Source organism: Micromys minutus, assembly GCF_963924665.1.
Source record: "Micromys minutus genome assembly, chromosome: 30".
NCBI classification, from domain to species: domain Eukaryota; kingdom Metazoa; phylum Chordata; class Mammalia; order Rodentia; family Muridae; genus Micromys; species Micromys minutus.
In genome coordinates this window covers 6,257,266-6,281,873 of record NC_137965.1, presented here as the reverse complement: position 1 = coordinate 6,281,873, position 24,608 = coordinate 6,257,266, and the positions used below count along the sequence as shown (strand labels likewise).

Here is a 24,608-nt window from a genome sequence, read left to right as displayed (position 1 = left end):
TCCCTAAGTAGACAGTGTGCCACAGCTGTCAAAGGAGGACTTGGAGTGTCCGCATGACTACTTCACTGTTTTTGCCTTTCTTAAGTGATAAACTAGGTGGCCTAGTTTGCTTTTCTGTTGCTGTGCTAAGAACAATGACCAGAAGCTACTTGAGGAAGGAAAGGTTTATTTGGTTTACATTTCCAGGGCACAGTCCATCTTTAAGGGAAGTCAGGGCAGGAACTAATGACAAAATCCTAGAGCAGAACCTGTGAAAGAGTGTTTCTAAATAGCTTGCTCTCTGGTTTGTTTTCACACCCACCTGCCTAAGGATGGTATCACCCACAGTGGGCTGAGTTCTCCTGCACCAATTATTAATCAAGACAATTCTTAACAGACATGCCCACAGGACAATTTGATCAAGGCAACTCAACTGAATTTCCTTCTTTCCAATGACTTAAGTATGTCAAGTGCCAATACAAACTAACCATAACACCTGGACAGCAGGGCAAAGGATAAACCCTGATCACTAAGACTATTATGGTTGTCACTGCATTCTCTATTCAATGACATCCAAGCTAAACAACTCCAAGTCCGCTGCCTCAATCGACCTGCACAGTAACCTGAAGTTAAACCTCGTTGAAGGGTCAGAGTTGTTAGCCCCTCATACCACCATCCAACAAGTATAGGAGGGTATGTGGCCTGCCACTAAGAGGAAGGGAAAGAGAATAGCCATTGGTACCTCTTTCTTCGTGATTCCTTTCACTAAGCAGCCCATTTTATTACAGTAAGAACTCTTCAGTCAACAATCTGAGTGACCATGTGAAAGACAGCAATGGCGGCCTTGCTACTTTGAAAGGAGGAGCAGAAAGCCATTTATAATAATGCGGGTCAACAATAACCGGGCATTTCATACCTGAAACTCCCCTGGGAATGCTGTGGGTATAATGTGACATTGCTAAGTGTTCAAGGTGAAGAACGGAAATAACAGAAAACACATGCATAAACATACAAAACAAAACGCCATAGAAAGAGCCAAGTAGAAAGTCATTAGTGAGTAACTTACAGCTTCTAACTGATCCATTAGCTTTGATAAAAATTTACGACACTCAGGAGTTTTACTGTCAATCTTCATTCCAGTTTGCATAGCATATAAACGACCTACACAGAAAAGAAAAATATGTTGGCTTTAAATTTCTATACTAAAAAAGAAAAATTCATCAGTTACTTAATTAGGCCCATGGTTAGGAAATTTACAACACCCATCCATGAGGATTCTTCCACTGCTTAGGATGTAAGTGGGCGGCACACAGACCTGGACCTGGGGAACAGCTTTAATTTTTGGCAAAATGTATAAGTCATGAGTCCAGAGCGTTCTGTCAATCTTAGCTGCCTGGTAATTCGGCATTTTCCTTTTTCGTTACATTGACTCATCACCCTTGTGTCTGGGCTTTGACAGTCGCCTTTCTTGAGGTAAGCACCTTTGACCTGACACCAGGAGCTGTGCTTACTGCAGGGCTTCCCCACCCCACCCCCAGGCACAAGAGCCTTTGCATCGTATCCTGAGTAGAAAAACACCTAGGTACTCCACTAAGCATACAAGCTTGTTCCCAGCAACTGTGTTCGTCTTCACAACTTAGCAGCTGAGCAAGTCCTCTCCTACAAGCCCTTTCCAGAACACACGGCAACATAGGGAACACGGATCTTGAGTACTCCTGTTTCGTGTTTTGCCTGTTGAAACACACCAACAACACTTTCTTGGCTTTCAGCTTTCTTGGCTCCAGGCTTTACCTTTGGCCCAGCTTCCTGGAGTTTTTAAAGCACCAGCTTAGGAGATGAGAAGCGGCTGAACTTTTATACTTTAAACATTTCTTTTAAGTGACTGAATGTTTAAAATATTTTTTGCCTAGTAAGAAATTCAGAATGTGTATAAATTTAAACTAAAGGTTAGATTTCTTATGAATTTTATTTATATAAAACACAAAATCTTACCTAAAAACGCAAGATAGGTGTCATGCTAACATATCTTTACAAGTAAGGCCTTCCTACTTGTAAGAAATACAAAACTCTTTGTAAGAGATACAAAACTAGGTAGGCCCTAAGATGCTCAAACGGATATATAATAAACTAGTGAGTCGAAGCATTAAAAGACACAGCACTACACAACAAAATAAAATACAGTCCCATGTGAGGAGTGCTTGCCAAATTAGTGGAGCTGGTAGACAACTTGGGCTAGGGTGGTGCCAGCAGAGCTTGCGATGACGTCACAGAGAGAGCCGGGTCAGTCATTTCAATGTACACTATCTAAATAAATAAACCTCTTAAAAACTATTAAAAGCATTTGAGATAAGGCTAAAAGTGAAGCCGGCTTTAACAAACATCTCAGTTTCTACAGTTTCCAGTGTGGAGAACTAGAAATCTTTATGGTGGTGAATTTACAGGACCAACATACGCACACAGTCTGTAAATCCTCCTTCTGCACACTCAGCATGTCCCTGAGATGGGCGGACGACTGTTTCGCAGCACACATGGCTTCTACTAGCAAATACACACTGGGGCAATTCTGAAAGTTGGCGGTTATAATTCATTCTGTGTTACAGTACTTCCCAGTGCACACGTTCACAAGCTCCTTGGGTTACAGAAAAAGGAGAGGTAGCACTCCCCGGTGCCAGCTGCACTGACAGACACGTGGAGGTGAGCTTGAAAACAAAGCGCCACCATAGTTACTTCTGTGATATATGCAAGTACCTCTATTTCTTAAACTCACAAGAGCTGATACTGAACACAAGACCCTGTCACTCTAGGGACTGACAGCTGCTTGTCATTGTGTATTCTGACGACTAAACTGCCATCACATATTTCCTAGATACCTCCGTATTCTACTTCAGGAATCGAAACTTCTTTCAACATTCAAATCTGGTTTCTCATGGCCTATTTTTCCAAATTTAACTTTATCTTATATTCTACCTTTAAGTGACTCATAGGTGAAAACCATTTAACACATTATCTTTTTTTTTAGTGATCTGTGACTCTTTAATACACTTTACTTTGTATGCTTTCTGCCTGTTTGAGTTTGTTGAAATCTTGGATCAACGCTTTTGTAAATATTACATGATAATGTCCTCAGGTTAGTCTCTTAAATTTAATCCATGTTTTACAGTAATTTTAAAGTTTCATAAAGGACATTAAGTGTCTTTGCGCTTATTTTTAAGAGTAAAACTCCGACAAGAAAGGAATCAGTTCAATGCCAGTGTCCAAGCCAGACGGCTTACACTTCTCCTAACAGTCACCATCCTCAGCTACACTCAAGTGGGAGCCTTTGGAATGCACACGAGCCTGAGTCAGCAAAACAGCTGGGATGGCCTGTGGAAAGATAATATAAGCACATCTAATGACATTTTAATCTCCGTCTTCTAAAATATTTACTTTCATGTATTCATTTAAAGTTAGCACAACAATATGTAGCTAATAAATTATGGACAATATTATTGGAGATTGGTGTTAATACACGTTTCTTCAGGGCAGATGAAGAATGTGGCAAACTGTACACCAGTTTTTCCAGCAATCACATATTTTGGCCCCAATCTTCACATTCTGCTTCAGAGTAGCCTCTACCAAGCGTGTCCTTGACCATGCTTTGTCTCAGGGAAAGCTGCTAGTCACCCAAGGACATCATCAGAGGATAGCATCCTAGTCCTCAGGTGGCCACCATTCTTTAATACCCACACACCGCCTGTCTGGCACTTACAAATTCTGCTGTCATCTAATCTTAATCTCTCTCCAGTGTCACCCCAGTTCTCTCGGGTGCTGTGTCCTCTGCCACCCAGTATTGTCATGTCTGCAATGACCTGTGGATCTCAGGGTCTCTCCTTGTCCATGTGACATAGTCCTGAAACATCCCAGGTCACACGGATACTACTGTAGCAGAGACTGCTGGGTGCCCTCTTGAATGCTGGCTTCCCATCTCCTTTGCTATGTGGACATGTATTCACTTTGAAATGAGCACTGAGTTTTGCAATGCTCAAAACAAAAGGATGACATTGTATAAGAGCTAAACCCAACTTTACAGAACCAGAAACTGCTCGGAAAGACTTTCATAAATGGCAGGGAAACATCGCATTTCCTTCACTTCTTCCTTGCCATCTAGAACACTAACACTTCGGAACTCAACTCTAGTGTTCATCTCAGACTATATGCAGCCTTTGTAATGTGCTAGCTGCTATCTATGTAACTACACTAGGGCCCCAAGACATCCACTGACAATGTATGCTAATAAGTCTTTCTTTTAAACAAGGGAGTAAATCTTTATTGAATTGGATTATTAGTTTGAATTTTCTGTAATAAGCAAGCCAATCTAATTCAAATGTAAAGTGGCATGCTTACTGACCTAACTGCTACCTGCTTTCACTGTCATTCCACAACTGAATTACCTTCTCTAGCCGATAATACAGGGAAGTAAGTCTGTCAAGCACAGCTCTGAATGCAATACTCTGTTCTACATTTAACTACATGTACCACTCCAGGCTTCTAGTTCATGAGCATCTTTCCACTTTTAAATTATAATCTGTCTTCTTTCCGCTCTCTGTAAGCATATTTAATTTTACAATGCATTTTTTATTTTGGCTTTTTGAAATAAGAGTGTTGCTTTGTATGTCAGGCTGGCTTGGGACTCACTCTGCAGCATCCTTAACATAAGATCAGATCCTCTCAGACTCTGATTTGACATTTATGTATTAGTTAAGTGTCTTACAATTTCAAGTTTGAAGTAAGTAATAGAAGATACATTCTCTAATACTGATAAGAAAAAAAACCTTAAATCTCTGTATGAAAGAAAAGTAGAAAGCATCTTTTGCCATATGAATGGAAAAAGGATCATTTCATGTCTGAGATAAGTAGAAATAGAAATTCATTGTAGAAATAGAAATATAATAAAAATTAATGTGAACACTGAAAACACCTATTAAGTGTTTTCACAAATATGTGTGTTGCTAAAGTCACCAAGAATATTTCATACTGGAATTTCCTTTAGGAGAAATGGATAATTTAATTGTTTTCTGATATGATAATATAATGCTACCTTTCCTCACTTCCACCCCCCACTCTTTTTCAAATTCATGGTCTCTTTTTGTTTGTTTTCATAAATAAATATTATTTGATGATGAGTAATGAGGCATGTTTGCAGAAGGATTAAGTACTTTCCATTCCAACTTTAATTTAATGTGAGACATTCAGGAGACAAACATTTACCAATCATGAAAGTATGCATTATTCAAGGTTTCACAGACTCTGAACATAAATATTCTAACAGATCTTGCTTATCTAAGAGAAATGTAAAAATGCCTAAGATGATGCGTGCTCGAGCATGAACACACACACACACACACACACACACACACACACACAGACACATACACAGATAACACACACAGACACATACACAGACAACACAGACACATACACACACACAGAGACACATATACAGACAGACAGACACACACACACACACACATACACACACACGTGAAGAATAAGGTTTTCTTATATTAAAAGAACAGTGCATTGAAATACTAGAATATATACTGACATTAAAAATTATTTCAGAAACTAGAGATGAAAGTATTATAGTATTCAATTTGGTACTTGCTATATGCTCAGTATTACCCTTTGTGCAGTGACTACTGAGTCAAACACTGAATTATATGCACTGTTTTTATAGTAGGTATGACTTTACTACTTACAAAGTAAACTGCAGTAACAATCTCTTCCCCTGCCCATATACACAGTTAGATCACAACTCAAATCAAAACAGTGAACAAGGAAGGCAGAATGAACGAACGTCTACTAAAGGGTACACATTCACCCTTCAAAAACAAGGTTTTCACAGCTCCTGTCATAATACAACTACTTTCAACGTATCAGTGAATATATCTAGTGTTTTAAACATGTACAAAACCAGCCAATGCTCACACTTAAGACCACAGACAGCAGCACTGGCTGACGCACAGCAGGCAGTCCATGGCCACTGATTATACCAATGGTACCATCAGACCTGAACTCTAAGACACTTTTAAGGCTGTGGCAGAGAATTGCCAGGTTCAAGGCTGGCCTGTGAAACTGAAAGATATCAAAACCAGCCTAGGCCTTAGAAAGACATGTGAACAAAATACACAAAATGTGTTTTCTAACAGCAGAAACAACAACCCATGGTATCTAGAGAAAAGACTCGGAAACCATACTTTAATAACGGGGCTTACTGTCCCTAAAGGAAAGCTCTTTACCCATCTCTCCAAAGGCTACTCTACCCATCTCTCCACAGAGCCAGGAACAACAATGGTGACAACACTGAGAAAAATCCTAAAGAACAAGGCACAAAAGACCCAAAGAACCACAAATACCTTGAGTGCTGGCCAGATCAAACCTTTCCAAACTGTCCTGTGACTAAGCAAGAACTACTAACCATACAGGTGTGGAAATATGACAGATAAAGCAATAAGCCAACATGTCAAACAGATCAAGCAATGTTTAAAATGAAGGAAATATCAGATGACTATCAAATACCAGGAAACTAATATTAAATCATTTAAAGAAAAGCCAGTAAAAAGAAGAAAAAGAGAAATAACACCAAGAAACTCAAATGTAACACCCAGAAAAAAAAATTATCCCAAGTGAAAATTTTACTTGATTCAATTAGAAGTACAGTATAAACATGAAATAGAGAGTGAAAATGAAGGAGAGACAGAGAGAGGGAGGGAGGAAGAGGGGGGGAGTGAGGGGGGAAGAGGGAGAGAAAATGTTAGTGCGTCTCAGAAATAGCACCACTAACCACCCAAAAATAAAACTAGGAGAAAACAGTCTTAAGAAAAGAAGGAAGACAAATAACCTAAAACCAGCCTCTGTTGGTCCAGGAAAGTGTCAAGTGTCTGGCTTACATGTGACTAGATTCCAAATGGAGGGATCCAGCCAGAAAGGTGTCTAAAAGGAGGTGAAGGGAAAACAAACTGTCAAGTCCAGTGCACTGCAAGTGCATCTGTCAAAAAGAAAGGCTGAGCTGAAAGCTTACTTGCTGAGGTAGAGGCTGAAATCATTTCAGCATGAATATAGTAGGAAACGGCAGAGCTGTGGGAGAGAGAAAGGAATGGCATCATTCAAAAAGGAAGGGGACTGGGGAAAATGATACTTCTGTGGTTAAAATAGGAAAAATGAGCTTCTCACTTTATAAAAAACTAAAACAGAATGGTTAATAACAAAAATATAGGGCATATGACATGTATGAAAATACCAACTACAGGCAAAAGGTAGGACAAAACTAAATACTTAACGTGTAAAGTTATAGAGTGTGTGATGGGAGACTGTAATGCCTTACTGCAAACTTTATAATGGTTACTAATAAATAAACACTTATTCTCATAGAAATATTACTAAAAGAATGATAGAATTCTCAAACAAAACAAAAACAAATGCTCAAGAGGACTGGAGAGATGGCTTAGTGGTTAGAGTACTCTAGTTGTTCTTGCAGAGGATCTGGGCTCTAGTCTCAGCACAACACTCCATTCTTTCAGTTCTTCTGGCCTTTGCAGGAGCTGCATGCACATGTGACACAAACAGGCAGGTAAGAACACTACATACACACACCCCTGCCCCCACCACAAAGAGGACCCCAATTATCTGTCAAAGAGGCAGGAAAAGAGACAAAAATTAGAAAGGGGCGAACAGCATTTTTGCTGTCAGTGTTGTTTTTGACTTGTCTGGGTTTTGCAAGAGTATCTGAATTCAAGCACATCAGTAATTAGTAAAACAAATGATTTACTCCAATTAACAGGCAAAGGCTATACTAAATAAAACTGTAAGACTCACAAATACATGCTCTTCAAGACTCCAGTGATTTGGAAAATAGTAACTTAAAGCTAACTAGCATTAAGTGAGTTCTTAAGAACCATGGACTTAGGTGATCATTTAAAAGTGGTAACATCAAAGCAGTTCCACACAAAAATATTGTGAAGCTGATGTTACTTTTGGCCCAGGATTACTATAAAGTACACATCCTGCTATCTGATTCTCGAAGTGCTAAAACCGTATGTTAGAGACAAGAAGGACTCTTAAAAAATAATGCTGGGAAATTGGACAGTCAGATGTAAAAGAATCAATCTCTATCTTTATGGCTCTGAAACTCAACTGAAAATGGATCTGACTCCCTAATCAAAGCCTTGAAATCATAGGGAAAACCCTTCACATCAGAGCCACAGGCAAAAACTTTAAGAACAGGATTCAAAACAGCTTAGGGAATAACATCAAGAACTGACCAATGTTATTTACATAAGATTTCACAGCAAAGTAATTACCAAAGAAGAGACAATCTGCAAAACACAAGAAAATTTTTGCTATCTATATATCTGGGAAATTAATATTCAGGATATATAGAACATTAAAAAAAATCTAAGAACTAAGGGACCAATGTGTGTTGTTCAGAACAACTCGAGTCAACCCACAAATAAAAAATTTCAACATTATTAGTGACTGTGGAAATGTAAGTCAAAACTACACTGAGGTTTCCTCACCTTCTCCCAATCAGAACGGCTAAGACGAAAACCCACACATGCTGGCAACTGTGGGGTCACATTCATGCACTATGAATGGGAACATAAAGAAGTACGGCCTGCATAAAAATCAGGATGGAGCTGCCACTTCTCTGCTTCCTGAGGAGGCTTCTCTCAGAACTGTGTGGCTCCTGGGCTTCTGTGTCTCAGGAGGCCCTTCCATTGGGTCACTGTCTCACTTCAGAGCTCTGTGGTTCCTGAGGTCCCTCCTCACAGGATAATCTTTCCTTTGGACATAATTAAGCATTTTCCCCTCAAAACTACTGAAGCCCAAGGATGTCAGCTGGCACATGAAGTTAAAGAAGATAGCAGGTGTGAATTTGCAGACAAATTTACATTTTAGTCACTTCAAACAAATACTGTGTGTAATGATTATAAGTAGGAAGTTGTAAGATTCTTTATTCTTTCGTAAGTATTAGAAAGTTTCTTAAAAAACAAACAAAAACAAAACCCATGCATTTTTTTTTGACCAATGTTTCTTAAAGGTGGCAAAACAGTAGTGCCTATTGCTTCTAGAGAAAGCAAGAAAGCCATGGGGTGCACTGTGAGTCACGTGCACATGAACACCAAAGGTAACGGTGTGTGTCTGTTTACCTTCAATGTCCACCATGCCACATGTTTGATTGTTTTTCTGTTTTGCTTTGTTTTGAGCCAAGGTCTCTTAACTGGACCTAGAGCTTGCTGATTAGACAAATTGGCTGCCCAATCAGTCCTTGAGAGCCACCTGTCCCTGCATTGTAAGTGCTGGGATTAGAGAGGAAGGATATCTTGCCTGGCTTTTATGTGGGTGTTAGCAATCAAAGTTGGTGGTCATGCTTGCACGGTACACACATCACAACTGAGCCACTTTCCTAGTGAATGCAGTGTCAGGGAATTGTTGGCCTTACAATGACTTTCTAAAATGTGCTGGGCAGTCCTGTCAACAAAGAATTACTCTTCCATCATGTCCAGCCCTCTTTCCAAAAGGAAATGATAATAAATTGAATCTCAATAAACAAAAGAACCCTCAAAACTTGATAAGCCTCAGGATAGAAAAACAAAAGTAATCATAACAGCTAAATGAAGCAGAGTTTAGCAAGCCTGTCTACTGAAGCCTACTATAGATAAGTCTGCTGATGTTCAAAAAGGATGCAGGCTTTCACCTCTGAGCAGTCAAATGTACCCATTATGAAAAGCAAGCAGTACTGACTGTCTTGAATTCTCTGGCATGGCAAAGAAGGAAATGAAAGTTGGGGGGTTACACAGGCTCCATTCCTGCAATCCCAGTTTGTTTGTTTTCTCAAGAGCTTTAAACAAAGGAGAATATTCGAATGACTAAGATGACTACAGTTACAGGACAAGATATGGGTGCCCACACACTTGCACAAATAGAAAGAATTCAGATATAAGGCATGGAGCAGGGATTGGTCACCCTGTGTACTTACTGTTAACCTTTCACTGTTACAGTGCAATATGCTGAGCTGGCCTATAATAATAACATACAAAATTTCAAAAAAGACTATGGTGCCAATTTACCATTTAAGTTTTGAAACCCCAAAGATAACAAGATTCTTTCCATTGGTTTAGGCTTATAACTTAAAAATCCATTTTTTCTGTGTGATTAAGAAAAAATTAATAATAGGCACTAAACCTTTAATATTGATTTTCATATACTTTACCATCATTAGCAAAGAAAAGCAACATTATTGGTATTTAAGTAAAACATTTCTGCTTTTCTATGTTATATCTGACAGAAACAGTTGCATCTATCCCCAACTTCCGAAGGGGATATCTTTCTGTGATCACACAAACAGACCGAGTCTCAAGAAACGATTTTCAAGGTCTCTGAAGGAATAGGGTTTTACAATGCTGCCCCCTAGAGGAATCTTTGAAAACCAAACTGGAAGGTTCATATTTTTATTTGCAGTGAACTTAAGAAGAGATCTTTCTGGATTTGGCCCATAGCATCAAATCTGGTGGTGTCAAAATTGTTATAATACAATTTTGTTAGTGAGAACTCAAATATTTTCTGGTTTTATTAGAGAAAAGGGGAAGCTTAGAGATAAAAGACTCTGCTATTTTTGGATTAGCATTCGAGGCTCCTCACTACCTATGGCTTTTAATAGTTTTTGATTTTAGTTTTTAATAGCTTTATTTATTTTTACAATATAAATTATGTCAACTTAGAGAACATCAAAAAAGCAATCGAAAGCAAAAATTCCATACATATATAAACCCACCATTGCTTATGAATATATATGAGATTTTTTGTCCTACATTTCTATATAACTTGTCTTATAAAATGGACTTTGCCATTTTCAACAATAATTTCTACCAGTGAAGCCACTTACTAGTTTCATAGTAGTTATTTATACATTTGTGATATATTTAAACACACACACACACAATTTTACACCTTTATTTCTAGCAAAGCCTGTGCAGTACTTGGGCCCCATACATTCGAGGCAAGTGCTCTAACCGGGAGCTATTTCCCTAGCACTATAGCTTTTCTGAGGCAGGTTCTCATGTAGCCCAGGTTGTCTGTGAACTCTTGATCCTTTGAACTCTATCACCTGAGTGCCAGGATTACAGGTGTATGTTATGATGCTCAGCAAACTTGAAAGCGTTAAGATCTTTCTGCATTTAGTATTACCCACAGGACCAGATCCAGCAGTGTCCAAAATATTTCAGTGTCTGTTGTTTTGTAGGGACTGATACCTTTTCTGGCTTCATTAATAAAAAAAAGAGATATATACCATATATATTCATGAAATTCTGCTTAAAGCAATATTTGTGCTTTTTTTCCTTAAACAAAATTTCCCCAAACTGGAACCAATTAACTACATATATTTATTTTCCCAAAATGCCTTCAAAAACTTTGTGTCAACTCACTCAGCTATATCAGTGAAGACTTTAGTACCAAGAACTTGTAGCAAGTTCAATTAAAAAATGGTCCTCATTTAACTTACACTTATTACTGATTATCTTAGTTAGGGTTACTATTGCAGTACTGAAACATCATGACAAAAAGCAACCTGGGGAAGCAAAGGTTTATTCCCTTCACATTTCATCACCAACGGCAGCATAACGGGACTTAACAGGACAGGAACCTGGCAGCAGGGACTGATGCAGAGGCCACAGAGGTATGCTGCTTATGGCTTTACTTCTCATGGCTTGCTTGCCCTGCTTGCTCAAAACTCAGCACCACCTGCCACTGAGTCTGCAATCAGGCATATCTGATAAAGCTATACCTCAAAAGCCAGCTCTAGGCAGGCTACCTGGCAGCCCAGATACCTTTGACAGGAGCCTAGTCCAGGACAGGCCTTGATATTTTAATGACATAACTCCAAGGTGGTGCTGATGTGCTAGTGATCCAGTCCCAAGCTCTGAGCCTTGAGAGCACAAAGCTACCATCCAATGAAATGATACAAAATCAGAACTTTGGGAATAGTCTCTTGGATTACACTGCTCCCAAAACACGACTCCTCTAGTTTCTATGCTGATACTCACTGGCAGGAGGACCTGAGACTTTGTGCAGAGATGGCCTTGGCCTGGGTGACCACTGAATTTTCCAGCACGTTCACTGGGCCCACTTGTCAGCACTAGCAATTGGCCTATGCTTTCAAGGACCCCCAGGACTTCCATCAAGTGCCAGCCTTACAGCCTGCCACAACTGAAGGACTTCATGGGGATGTGGGTACAGGCTGTAAGCTTCTGAGAGTCCCCTCCAGAGAAGAGTCCCCTCTAGAACCTGCAGCAGCATTTCTGCCCAAACAATTGTTCACCATGTGGGAAGATGTCTACCAAACTTTGATATTCCCATGGTATCTCACACCTGCAATCTCAGCATTCAGGAGGGAGAAGTGGGTCTTGTTGAACGGGAGGGAAATCAGAGCTACAAAGACTATGTTTGAAAACCACACAATACAAGATGAGCTTATGGGATTCACTCTTGGAATAGACATAGTTTTCAGTTATTATGAATTCACTATTTTGCTTATGTTAAATAGTCCAAGCAAGTAAATAACAAATACCTTAGTATTTATTGTAGCTAAAAAGGGCAAAATAATCTATTATTTAGCATTAACTTCTGATTTAAAAGAAGAACAAAAGAGCAAGCAACCTAGAAATGTAAGGTTACTAAGGTAACAACAACTAAACAAAATAAGAGAATTCCTATTAAGTCAAGGAATCACTCTTTGGTTTTTAATTACTCAAGAATAAATATAACACATATAACGTATTTTGGATTTTATATTCTTAGAAACTCCTAATTATAACGGTATCTGTACTAGGAATCCAAGTCAATACATAGTTTCATTTCATAAGTATTCTATACCCAGAGACTGCAGATAACTTTGTGTGTGTATCTGCATCCTTCTGCAGGCTTGGATGGAGGCAGGATCAAAGATGGGAGTTTTCTGTTGATTTCCACCTCATTTTCTGCGACAAGGTCTCTCACTGAACCTGGAGTTTATCCCCATCAGCTGGGTCAGATGGCAGAAAACTCCTGTTATCTACCTGTCCTGCTTCCCAGACCTCCATCCTTTATGCTCTACCGTGTTATTGTTTATACAGGATATCCCAGGCCGGAACTCCGTCCTCATATTGCAGAGTAAGCACTTCCCCTACTGAGCAATCTCTCCAGCACCCATCTCTCTAGCACGGGAGGAAAATTTAAATACTTCAATAGTCTGAAGCATGAGACAATGTTTCTCTGTGATTTATTTTTACATGTGCCATCATGTTGACATTAATAGCCTTTTGTATTTTAGAGCATATGGGGTGTGTGTGTGGTAAGAATGTAACTTAAAAGTTCATCAGGATGAACTCACTACTAAGAAACTACCAGAATTGGGCAGGCAGGTTTGAAGACAAACAATACTTAGATATAAAAAATAAAAGTAGATGTCAACTCAATAGCTGTGCTATGCAACAGATATGTATTAGAACAGGCTTTAAGGAATTAAACATACCACAAATGAAATATATGACAAAATTAAGAGAAGACAGTTAAAGGGAAAAGGAAAACACACATGTAATAAACACTTCACAACAGCAATCATAAAATAGCATCAACAACATATGTTTCTACAGTTGATAAGAGATCCATTTACAGCCTTAAGAAACAAAATCCCAAGTGAGGACACCAAAGAAAATCAAGGCCTAACAAACCAAATCAGAATGTATCCTAGAAAATGACAGACAATTTATAGGGAGCATTTTGGAAAAAGGATTTCTTGAAGAAACCCTGACTGAACTGGGAGAAAATAGCCACAGCACATGCAACAAAGGATCAGTATATATTTCTAGGAAATGACATTTCAATAGCATTATGGGCAAAAGCAACAAAAGGCAGTTCAAAGGAAAAGCACATGCTTAATTAACATATGAATAGATGTTGAACCTCATTAAGACTCAGAGAATTGCAAATATCACTTTAAAGAGAGAGCATTCACACCCACCAATTCAGCAAAACTTAAAAACTTGAGTAATATCAGATGTGAGTGCATTCCTTCCTTCCCAGCATTCCCTAAACTCTGCATGGATTTTATGCAGGTCTCATAACAAAAACTGCATCACAGCCACATCGACTTTGTCATAAAATGCCCATTCATGACACTAGAGAGAAGGAATTCCACTGAAATAGAAACACCCATAAAAACAGCAGGCGAAGTGTCCTCACCAGGAAAGGGTGAGGACAAGAGTGGACTCCCAGCTCAAATTTATCTATGAGGGAGAGCTGTAACACTTAATTTTAGGGGACTGTCATGAGAAGCATCTCTCCTTTTTTCGTTTGTGTTTGTTTTCAACAAAGAAAACAAGGGAACAAGTTTAGAACAAAGGACAGGAAAGAATAGAATGATACAGGAAGGAAAAGACCCAGGTAGTCACAAATGTGCACTACAATAGGTACAGGGATAAGGATTAGCTCAGAGGGAAACAAAGGACCAGGCTCCCAGTCCAGAGTCAGCTTCTTTGTTCTGTACCAGTTTCTCTCGGCTCTATACTCGGAATCTAGCTCCTCGTCTTTTAAACCTGCCCCGGACTTTCTGACTTTTACTCCTTGTTCTTGGACAATTGGGCACAAAGGTCTGGCTTCAACTGTCAACTGAGCAAGTGTTTCTGAGCCCAGGAAAAAGAGGTCCCCTCTACACTACCTCGGTATTTCTATTCCCCTTCCTGACTGACTATATAATGCTTGTCCAAGCACCTTTCTCCCAGTAGCCCTATGAATATAGGAGCTGCAGTACCTAGGAATGCTTGGCAATAGGTAAACAGACCTATAATTACCCGCTGCATGGAGTTCTTTGAGGAACTTAAAAACAAGCATGGGGTGGAAACAATGCTCTTATATTTTTATATAAAGGAACTGTAGTCACAAGGCTTGCAAAAAGAGGTGACAATTCAGATCTTAAGCCACCTGGAATATGGCAATTATTGGTAGTGGGAGGACATCCATGCACATTTGAGAAGCGAGGGTCATGTCAAGAAGGGTTGACTTGGTCCAGGTTTCTGCTGACAATGTCCTGACAATGTCCACAACAGAGGACACACCACACTGAATTTCTCTATTCTGTAAGTTCTTTAGAAACTCAGAGTAGCACAGCCATTTCCCCCAACCAAATATTCAAAATATAATTTACTTAAAACTACTAGTCCTACCCACTTCACCAACTCTAAACGCCTGGGGCCTGAACAGAGTTCAGCCTGTTTCCCCCTTCAGTGGCACAGTAGTATATACATCTCAAACTAAGAATGTTTTTAATTAAATTTAACTTTCAGGGTAGCTAAATGATGACTGAAAAAATTGTAATTAGTAAGTAAGTAATGAGGAGTACAGAAAACAAGTCAGAAACAGTCAAACTCAAATTTTCAGTAGTAGACATTGTCCACTGAACTGTTTATGAGTTTGGGAACGGACCTGAAAGCTGTCGAAATTAATGTACAGTTTTTGTTATGTCTTCTGTTCGTCTCCCTTCCTACCCATCTCTGGGACACCTACAAGAGTTTCGCCCCATCTCAAAGGCTCGACTATCGAGGTGATCACTCCCAGAAGACAGGTAGCTTCGGTGTACACACAGAGAAGCCGGGAGGCGTGTGCAGAATACGTAGCCGGAGAGGCGGGGAAACGGGGGATGGGGGGGTGCACTCTGGTTCTTGAGGTTTCCCTGGGCGGGTCAGAGGTCAAGGCTCAGGTCTAAAGCCAGGGGGCGGGGCGGGCCTCAAGAACGGAGGGAAGCGCGGGGCTCGGGTGGTGACCGTGCGGGAGGGCGGCGACTCGGGGGACTCACAGTAGTAGGCCACCACGGGGTCCCGCTTGTCATGCTCCTGCGCCGTTCTCAAATGGTGCTGTATGCTCTTAAACTGCGCGGGCAGCGGCGGCAGCGGGGCCAGCGAGGCCATCTCCACTCCCCGGAAAGCCACTTCCTACTAGCCGGCCACAGACACTTCCGCTTCCGCCTTTGAGTGGGGCAATACCCACCCACGCTTCCGTTGCTGAGACGCTTGTCCATGACGGATGCCCGAAAGAGACAAACTTTGCTGCCTGGATCAAGGCAATTGTAATTTGGAGATGAGAGTCTTCTGTGTTGCACGCGGCTCCAGCGCTCTCTGCTGGTAAGAGGAAGATAGCGTTTTATAAGTTTAACTTTCGGGTTTTTGTTTGTTTGTTTGTTTGTTTGAATGGAACAAAAGGAAGAAAGGGGAAAATAACGTAAAGGACATTGACTAGGAGAAAGGAAAACTCTCCTCTCACTTCACCTCGTGTGTGTGTGTGTGTGTGTGTGTGTGTGTGTGTGTGTGTGTGTGTGTGTGTAACATTCTAGGCAAGTAGTATATACACTGAGCTACCTTCTCAGCTTTTATTTTTTTCCTCCTTCCCTCCCCACCTCCCTCCCTCCCTCCCTCCCTCCCTCCCTCCCTCCCTCCCTCCTTCCTTCCTTCCTTCCTTCCTTCCTTCCTTCCTTCCTTCCGAATGAGTCCCACTAAATTGCCAAAGCAAGCTTTGGACTTGAAATCCTTTACCTAGGGCTTCCCAGTTAGTAGAGATTACAGCCATAGATGTATAGATGGTCCACAGTGGGGTTTTTTTTTGGGGGGGGGGTGTCGTTAATTTTAATAGAGCAATGATCACAAAATAAAATTTTATACATGCACACAAAAAAGTACAAGCTCTAGCTTTCTAGAAACTGTAGAGAGAGACTGGGAAAATATATGTAAAGGAATTTGGAACTGGAAACCACCATTGCTTTTAGTTTAGAAGTTTTAAATTCTTCTATGAGAAATATTATGTTTAAATACTAAATTAAAACTCACACGTTTCTCTGACCTAGCTAGTGTGTGTTTTAGTGAACTAATGCTATTCAAGTTGATTAATGGAGGAAGACGAGGAAGATTAGGAAAGTATTAGTCTGTCTTAATACTTGGCAAGATAAGAGTTCTGGAGATTCAGGACTCAGCATTTTACAGCATACCCCACCTTTTCTTTATAGCATCACACACACACACACACACACACACACACATGTATGTATGTATATGTGTGTGTGTGTGTATATATATATATATATATATATATATATATATATAGGCAAGCATATATATATATATACATATATATATGTATATATATATATATATATATATATACATATATATATATGCTTGCCTCTTCTTCATTCCATATTATCATCCTTAAGCACTTACATGTCACTCGAACTTCCCTTCCGTTGCCAATCCTGGTGAATAGGGTTCTTTTGCCTTATGTGGGTTACCACCAGAATAAAACTGGTGTCCCTGAATGAAACTGGTAATGTTGCTTCCCTTTTGATACATGGAATAGTTTGATAAGTATTGCTATAGGTTCTTCCATAAAGATCCATTATAATTCAGTTTTGTCAGGCATGATGGCACACACCTTTCATCCCAGCATTCTGAAGGCAGAGGTAGGTGGCTCTCTGAGGTCTGGGAAAATATGGTCCATGGAGGGTATTCAAGGACAGCCAGGGCTACAAAGAGAAACCTGTCTTAGGAGAGTCTAAGGGCATCCAGTAGTAAACATTACTGGTCCTATTATTTATTCATCTATCTATTTATCTGTTTATTTATTCTTGCTTTGTGGACAAACTTTTAAAAATATTGCTTCATTTTCATTCCTGGTTACGAACCTTTTGAAGTTGTCTAATTTATGTTGAATTTTGGTAAGTTATATATGCCTAGGAAATTGTTTCTCTTAGATTTTTCAGTTGCTTTCTTTGAATATAAGTTTTTGAAATATGCTCTAATGATTCTGTGAGTTTCACTGGATTCTCCCCTAACAACCTGCTTTATGTCTAATTCTGGTTTCTCTCTTGGTTAGTTGGGTTGGGAGTTTCTCAATCTCGTCTAGCTTTTCAAACACCTATATTCTTTGGAACTGATAGGTACTCTTGTAACCTCTGACTCTCTAGTCTCTGCCGTGTCCTCCATTGGTTCTCAGTGCCTACTTCTTTGGGGTTTGGCTTGTTCTCTTTCCCCTGGAATGTTTAAAGGATATGCCTAGGTTATTTACTAGTGATCTCCTTGAATTTTCCTTTTAATGTGGGCACTTACAGCTTTACAGTTTCCACTCTATAGTTTGACACGTTCTTATCTGTAGCTCCGAATTCTGGTAAGTTGGGCCGTGGTTCTCACTTGATCCTAGCGATTTTAAAGTTTCTTCCTTGAATTCTCTAATGGCTCACTGCTCCTTCTAGACCCCACTGTCCATCTTCACGTATTTTTGGTTGTTACTAGTTTTATTCCATTGTCTCACAGATGCTACGGATTATCTCAATCTCTTTTATTTATTTAGACTCACTTTATGACCTGTATGTTCTATGACAGGAAAAGTTCTGCAGGATGAGTAGAAGAATGTATATTCTGTATACACTGTGTAGAATTTCCTGTACCTATCTATTAATTCCGGCTGGTCTGTGATGCAGATTAAATCTGAACTCTTTTTGCTGATTTTTTACTTTGGATGGATTTTCTAAGAATAAAAATAGGGTATTGATGTCTGGGGTATTGATTGTCTCAGCCTATGTCTAAACTTTAATGTGCATTACTGTTTAATTTATGAAATTAGAAGCTCAAACATTCAGCGAATGCAGTTACATTTATAATTGTTAAATCATTATTGGGTCACTTGACTAGTATGTTCATTTTGACTGGAAGTCTCTAGGCTGGCTTACAGCAACCTGATTTGTTTCTATTAATAGTTATGCTAATATTCTTTGAGTTTCAGTGTCTAGGTGATTTTGTCAGAGATGTGCTAGGTCAGTTTATCTCCCCGCCCCCCCCATTTGTAATGGTACCTTTTGTTTGTTTGTTTGCTTGCTTGCTTGTTTTGTTTGGCTTACTTACCGACATAATAAATTTTTCTCTTTTGGGATATTTATTCTATCACTCGCTTTCAGTTGTATTTCCATATGAAATTTAGAAACCACTTGCAGATATTTATTATAATTCGCTGAGATTATATTGAACTATTTTTGTGTCAGTATCAGAAGTTCTAAGTGATTAAGGCGACCAGAATAGTCATGGCCATGACATGATTTTTAAAAAATTTTCTTTCAGAATTGCTACATTATTTTTATTGTACCTGTCTAGCAAATATTGTGGGATTTCCACCATGTGTTTCCCTGCATTTTAGCCTATTCTAAAAGGTAATACTTACACAAATTTAAATGGTTTGTTGCTGATTTTTTTTTTTGTTGTTGTTGCTACAGTGTTTTCTTGGTGCATTTCACTAGTCTTGTAGGTTTTTAAAAGATGTTTTAGAATTTTGTATGTACTGTTGTCTGAGTCAAGATGATTTCCAAGCTATGTATCTGAGTATCTTTTATTTTGGTCTTATTACGTTTATTGAAGAAATTATTCAGTGGATTCACATTTTATTATTGTTTTTGCTGAAACTACAATTCAAATAAAGCCAAAATTGAAAAAAATGGAAAATTTTCTCCTTGTTCAAATCATGAGGAAAATTGTTTATTCTTTCAATATTATGTGGTATTTCCAAAAATTTATATATCTATATCTATCCATCTATCTATTCAAATTTAGGTAATTTTCATATTAAGTGAAAAGTTTGATTTTGTTTATTTCATCAGAAATGACTGTTGAATATAATCAGACACCTGCGTTGTCATCTGTTAAGATGGCTATGTGGTTTCTTCCTTTTTTTCTTTGATACAGTTCAATCACATCCATTGCCTTGTAAGTGTTAAAAAGTAGTCTCTTATTTCCAGGATAAACCCAACCTGGTCCTGCTTTATTTGTGCACACAGAGCTGGATTACACTTGCTAATGTATTTTTGCTAAGAATGTTGATATCAAAGTTATGATAGAAAAATTAAGCTGCTCGAATTAAACAAAATGGGAAATATTTTCCACTCATTCCAACATGATCTTGCCCAAGAAGCTAGGAGGCTCCTTTTTCTTTTTTCCTAAAGAGATTTTGCAATGTTTTCTCTCCTCTAAACATTTAAACATTTGATGATTTCCACCAGGGCCCTCTGGATGAGGCATTTTCTTTATGAAAAGGGTTTGCATTTTTAAAATAGGCTTAAGAATATTTATAAGTTTACGTAGTTTATCAGTTTCTCCTGTCTCAGTAGTATGGGTTTCAACGACTTTCTTCACCCCGCCAAACTTTTTGATTTTCCAAATATTCTTGTGATCGCGTTAATGTCCATCACTTTGCATTTATTAAAAGGCTGATTTCTTTCTCTTTGTCATCCCAAACTGTGCAGCTGAAGACGCACTAGTTTACCAAGCTTCCTTTAATACATTTTCCCCTAACACTCATCTTCATCTTTCTATGTGTTGTGCGTTTAGCTTTGTCCCCACCTCACTGAGTTGTTTTAGCCAATTTGTTGAAGTGAGAAGATAAAAGTTGTTACAATTTTTAGTGACATAATAATAGAATTTTTATGGGCGGCGAAACGCTGCTTCAATTCTTTAAACAATTTTTGATCAATCCTGTTTTCAATATTATTTGCTTTTTTTACTTTATAATTTCTGATGCCGTGTTCCTTATTCCACAATAATTATCAATTTATCAGTGAATTCTTTCCAAATATTTAGACATTTGCTAAACACTTTATTTTTTATTCTATTTACAGTTTATTTCCATTATGACAGGCCGCTACCCTGTAGGTATTTTACTGGACAATGGAACGTGACCTCCTTTGGGTGCCAATTTGTTGCTTTTAAATATGACCTAGCAATGTAGTACATATTAAATAATAGGCCCCGAGTCACTATTTGTTTAATGAAACCAAGTTGGATTTTTCTCTGTGCTTTTATGTGGCGCTAAATCAATGGTTTTAATGCCTAATAAAGAATTTTTAATATCAAGTATAAGCCCAACGGTGCTCAATAAAGATTCCAAAGTTTCAGTATCTGACTATGGGTGGTTCCCCACCAAAGTGCCACCCAACATAAAACAGCAGGACAGAGAATGGTAACACACACAGGGCGAGGATGGCTGTTGCTAAGACAGAGAAAGATAACAGACACAAGGCGAGGATGGCTGTTGCTAAGACAGGCAGACAGAAGGAAGTGCTCTGATTTTCTATAGTATTTACCTATGGCGTGATCTGTTGAGGACTTACAGTCCCATGGAAACAAAGTTTTCAGTTCAATACTTTTTAACATGGAAGCTCACTGTTTCAGGGTACGGATGGGCACAACTAAAGCAAGGAATCCACAACACATAACACAGTGTTTTCCATAGCAGCTCTAATTTATTTGACAACGATCTCCACCATAATCATTTAATGTTTATTTCACCAAAACAATATGGGTTTAATATTTTTAAAAAATTCAATTGTTCATCTTCTTTGAGTTACCAATGAAACTATATGACTCTTAATTTACTTATATTTTGTGTTTAAAGGTACATATTTACACAAATGCAGGAATAATTATGTCCTCAAAGTTAAAGGTACATAGTTTAGTGTATAGGGAAAGACCTGGATTTGGTTGTGTGACTTAGGGCATATAAATAACATCTGTGAACATCAACTTTCCAGTCTTTATCCTTCATAAGAAGTCTTTTTGGCCAAAAATAATGTGATCACTTAAAATGTTGTATATGAGAGAAGCCTATAAATTTAGTATTTTTTTTTAAATGAGCTATCATTAGGGTTACATATACATTATTATATAATAAGTTATAAAATTACAGCAGGAGGAAATATTTGCTTGAAAACACCTAGTTTAGAACTTGGTACCCTATCTTCTCGTATATATAAATTACAGACACACCAAGGTTTAAAGATCGTATTGAATTGAAGTGCTTGATCAGAAAACCAAACATAAATGATTGATAGGAACAGTGGCATGACAGTTGGCGATCGACCCTGTCATTGTTTAAAGAGGAAACACGACCTTTTAAATATGATCTCAAAAATCTCCGCAACACACAGTACCATGGTAATCACAGTGAATGTGTACATTGCAATGAGGAAAATCGTCTTTTCAAAGTGTTCTGGGACCATGCATTTTAGAATACTGATTTTTTTACCAAGAGACTCAGCATCACACAAGTAAATAGGCTTCACTTGGAAGCCAAAGAGGTGAATCTGAAGCCAAAATGCCAACACCTCCAGGCTGATTCTCAACAGAACTGAGAGGATGTAGATCACGGTGTACACAGGCTTTTGAAGAATGCATTCTTGATGGATGCTTTTGCATGCAGCATAAAGGTGGAAAATAGCTCCAGGAAGCAGGACAATCACTAGCTGTAATGCCCAGAACACCTAAAGCATGCCAGAACTATTTTAGTCAAATCAAATAAGCAACAGTCAAAGAGACGCATGGAAAATTCACACATTCACCAAAGCCTAATTAAAAAAAAAAACTGTACATTTTTGCAAATACCTTATAAAAATGAAATACAGTGAACAAACCTAGTAGTGCTGAAATTTTAATCATTGAATTAAATTAATGAAACTTTAAACATAAGGCAGCTGAGAATCACAATTTATTATCACTGCTTGTCTGCTAAAGAAATGGTAAATTACTTGATTATATTAGCTGCTTAATGTCTTTATGTGACGTATGCTGATAGATAATGGAATATAGGGTTTGGGAGACATTTCTGAGGACTTCAAGTTCAGCCAATAAGAAAGTAATACAGTTCTGAAAACTAGAGAAGAAACCATGAGTGTTGGGGGGTGGAACTTACTTGAGGAGTTATTGGCCTGAACTGATTGTAGCAGAACAGATTTATCTCTCTTTTGTCCGGGTCGCAGCTGAAGTGCAAAGCCTCATTTCCATAGACAGCAAAGCCCAGCACCCCAAGGAAGAACATCCGCACAGAGCCGAAGAAGAGAGTGTGGAACTGGCCAATCACAGTTGGAGGTTTAACCTGTTGTTTGGGGAGGGAGAAAGGTTGGAAACAAACATTTACAAAAGGAGAATTGGAAGGATGCACTTATCATCACATTTTAAAATGAGTTTCAAAAATGTTGAGATAGAGCTGAGACTTTTTTTTTTTTTTTTTTTTTTTTTTTTTGTAGCAAGACAGATCCTTTGAAATGGTCAAGTTTGCTGTTAAGTCCGCATTACGGCACGGTTATTGTGTACTTCACTTATAAATTATTCTGTACAAAAGGCAAACGGGGATCTGTTGCCAATCACATGGGTAAGCTTAGAGATACTTTAACCAGCTTGGAATGCGATGAATAGTTCCTTTTCCTACAATCCCTCTGAAACAAAACCACAGGATCTTAGAATGTCTGATTTCCTTCCTTTTGGAAGCTTACAGCACAAACACAACATTAAATGGAGAGCACGCACCACCGCACTGACGGGACGGTATTTATTCAGCCCTTTCAAACTTAATATTGAATTAAGGGTGTGAACCACTTTATTGCATCAGTGGATGAGTGGAACGTGCCTCCAGACTTAAATCTACCTATAATTTTAAATTCTGAATATTTTACAGCAGATGGCCGTTACTTTATTTTCTTTGTAAAGATACAGCAAATACATTCATCGCCGTACATGCCAATGGGGTTAAAATACACAGACAAAAACGCATGCAATTGATCTTCTGGCTTGCTACTTACACATCCTTCATAGAAGTTCTTGATGTAATTTAGAGACATCTTTCAGGAGATGTTATCCTGGCATCCCGGTGGGCTGTTGTTGAACTATGCTGTCAGATTCCTTCTACCAGAATCAAACTTTTACGTTCTCTCTTGACTTGTACAACAGAAACCACTTATCTCTGCAAATTTCTTTCCCCTCCTCCTTTTCCTTCCCCTCACCCCCATCATAGATCTCTGGGGCCCTAGTCAAACTTTCCTATCTCCATCTCAAAACAAAACAAAAACAAAGAAACAAAAGCAGTGGGCATGTGGTCAGTCTAATAATCCCTTGGCTTGCAAGATCAGCAAAGCCCGCCGGTCAGCCAGGAGTGCTAGCAAAGCAGGCCAGCAGACAGATACCCTGAGCACGAGGGGCCCTGCGGTCTCTTGAGAATTGCTTAGATATAAATCGGCACACTGTGTACTCTAGAATACTATGTGCTGTGTCCTAAAGTACATGGAAATAGTTCTGATATTTTTTTCTGACTGACTTCCAGAACACATGGCTAATTTCTAGGAGGTCTAAGAAGTTAGACACACGGGCTTGTGATCATTATTTCAATACTGGATATTATCAGCATGTCTTTATATTTGTCTCTCTGCTAAATACTTGAAAGAGGTGTGGAAAATGATACAATTAGTTTTCAATTCTAAGGATTCATATGTAGAATAATAATGAAGGTATGGCTAGGGTCTGGCTTAAATCATAAAGAATTTATCTTTTCCTTTTGTTCTTTCGTAGATACAGTGTCCACTAGATATGGTTATGGGGCTGAGGTACAGCATGGACCTAGACAGACAGTAACTATCTCCATCTACACCGATTGCTGTCTTTCTCTCCACAGCAGAAGGAGTGTGCAGCCTCCGATGTATCTCCTTTACTCGCTCTTCATTCCCTTGTGATATTCAGATTAACTCCAGGCTGATTTTTGTT

General features: G+C 38.8%; 2 protein-coding genes across 2 annotated transcripts in view; both read right to left on the bottom strand.

The window, feature by feature from the left end:
* The window catches only part of VTA1 (vesicle trafficking 1), a 45,602-nt gene extending 29,601 nt beyond the window's left edge, over positions 1-16,001 (bottom strand). The window contains exons 1-2 of the mRNA XM_080941862.1: positions 15,848-16,001; positions 1,046-1,140 (exon numbers count right to left, since the gene is read on the bottom strand). Coding sequence (XP_080797988.1) covers positions 1,046-1,140; positions 15,848-15,959 — 207 coding nt within the window. The 5' untranslated portion in view covers positions 15,960-16,001. The remainder of the gene's footprint in view (positions 1-1,045; positions 1,141-15,847) is intronic.
* A 5,942-nt stretch (positions 16,002-21,943) lies between these two features.
* Positions 21,944-23,692, bottom strand: GJE1 (gap junction protein epsilon 1; the record flags this gene model as incomplete). Its single annotated transcript, XM_080941728.1, has 3 exons — positions 21,944-22,339; positions 22,768-22,950; positions 23,654-23,692. 3 exons carry the CDS (start codon positions 23,690-23,692, stop codon positions 21,944-21,946), a joined length of 618 nt encoding a protein of 205 aa, XP_080797854.1.
* Between the last annotated feature and the right edge of the window lie 916 nt (positions 23,693-24,608).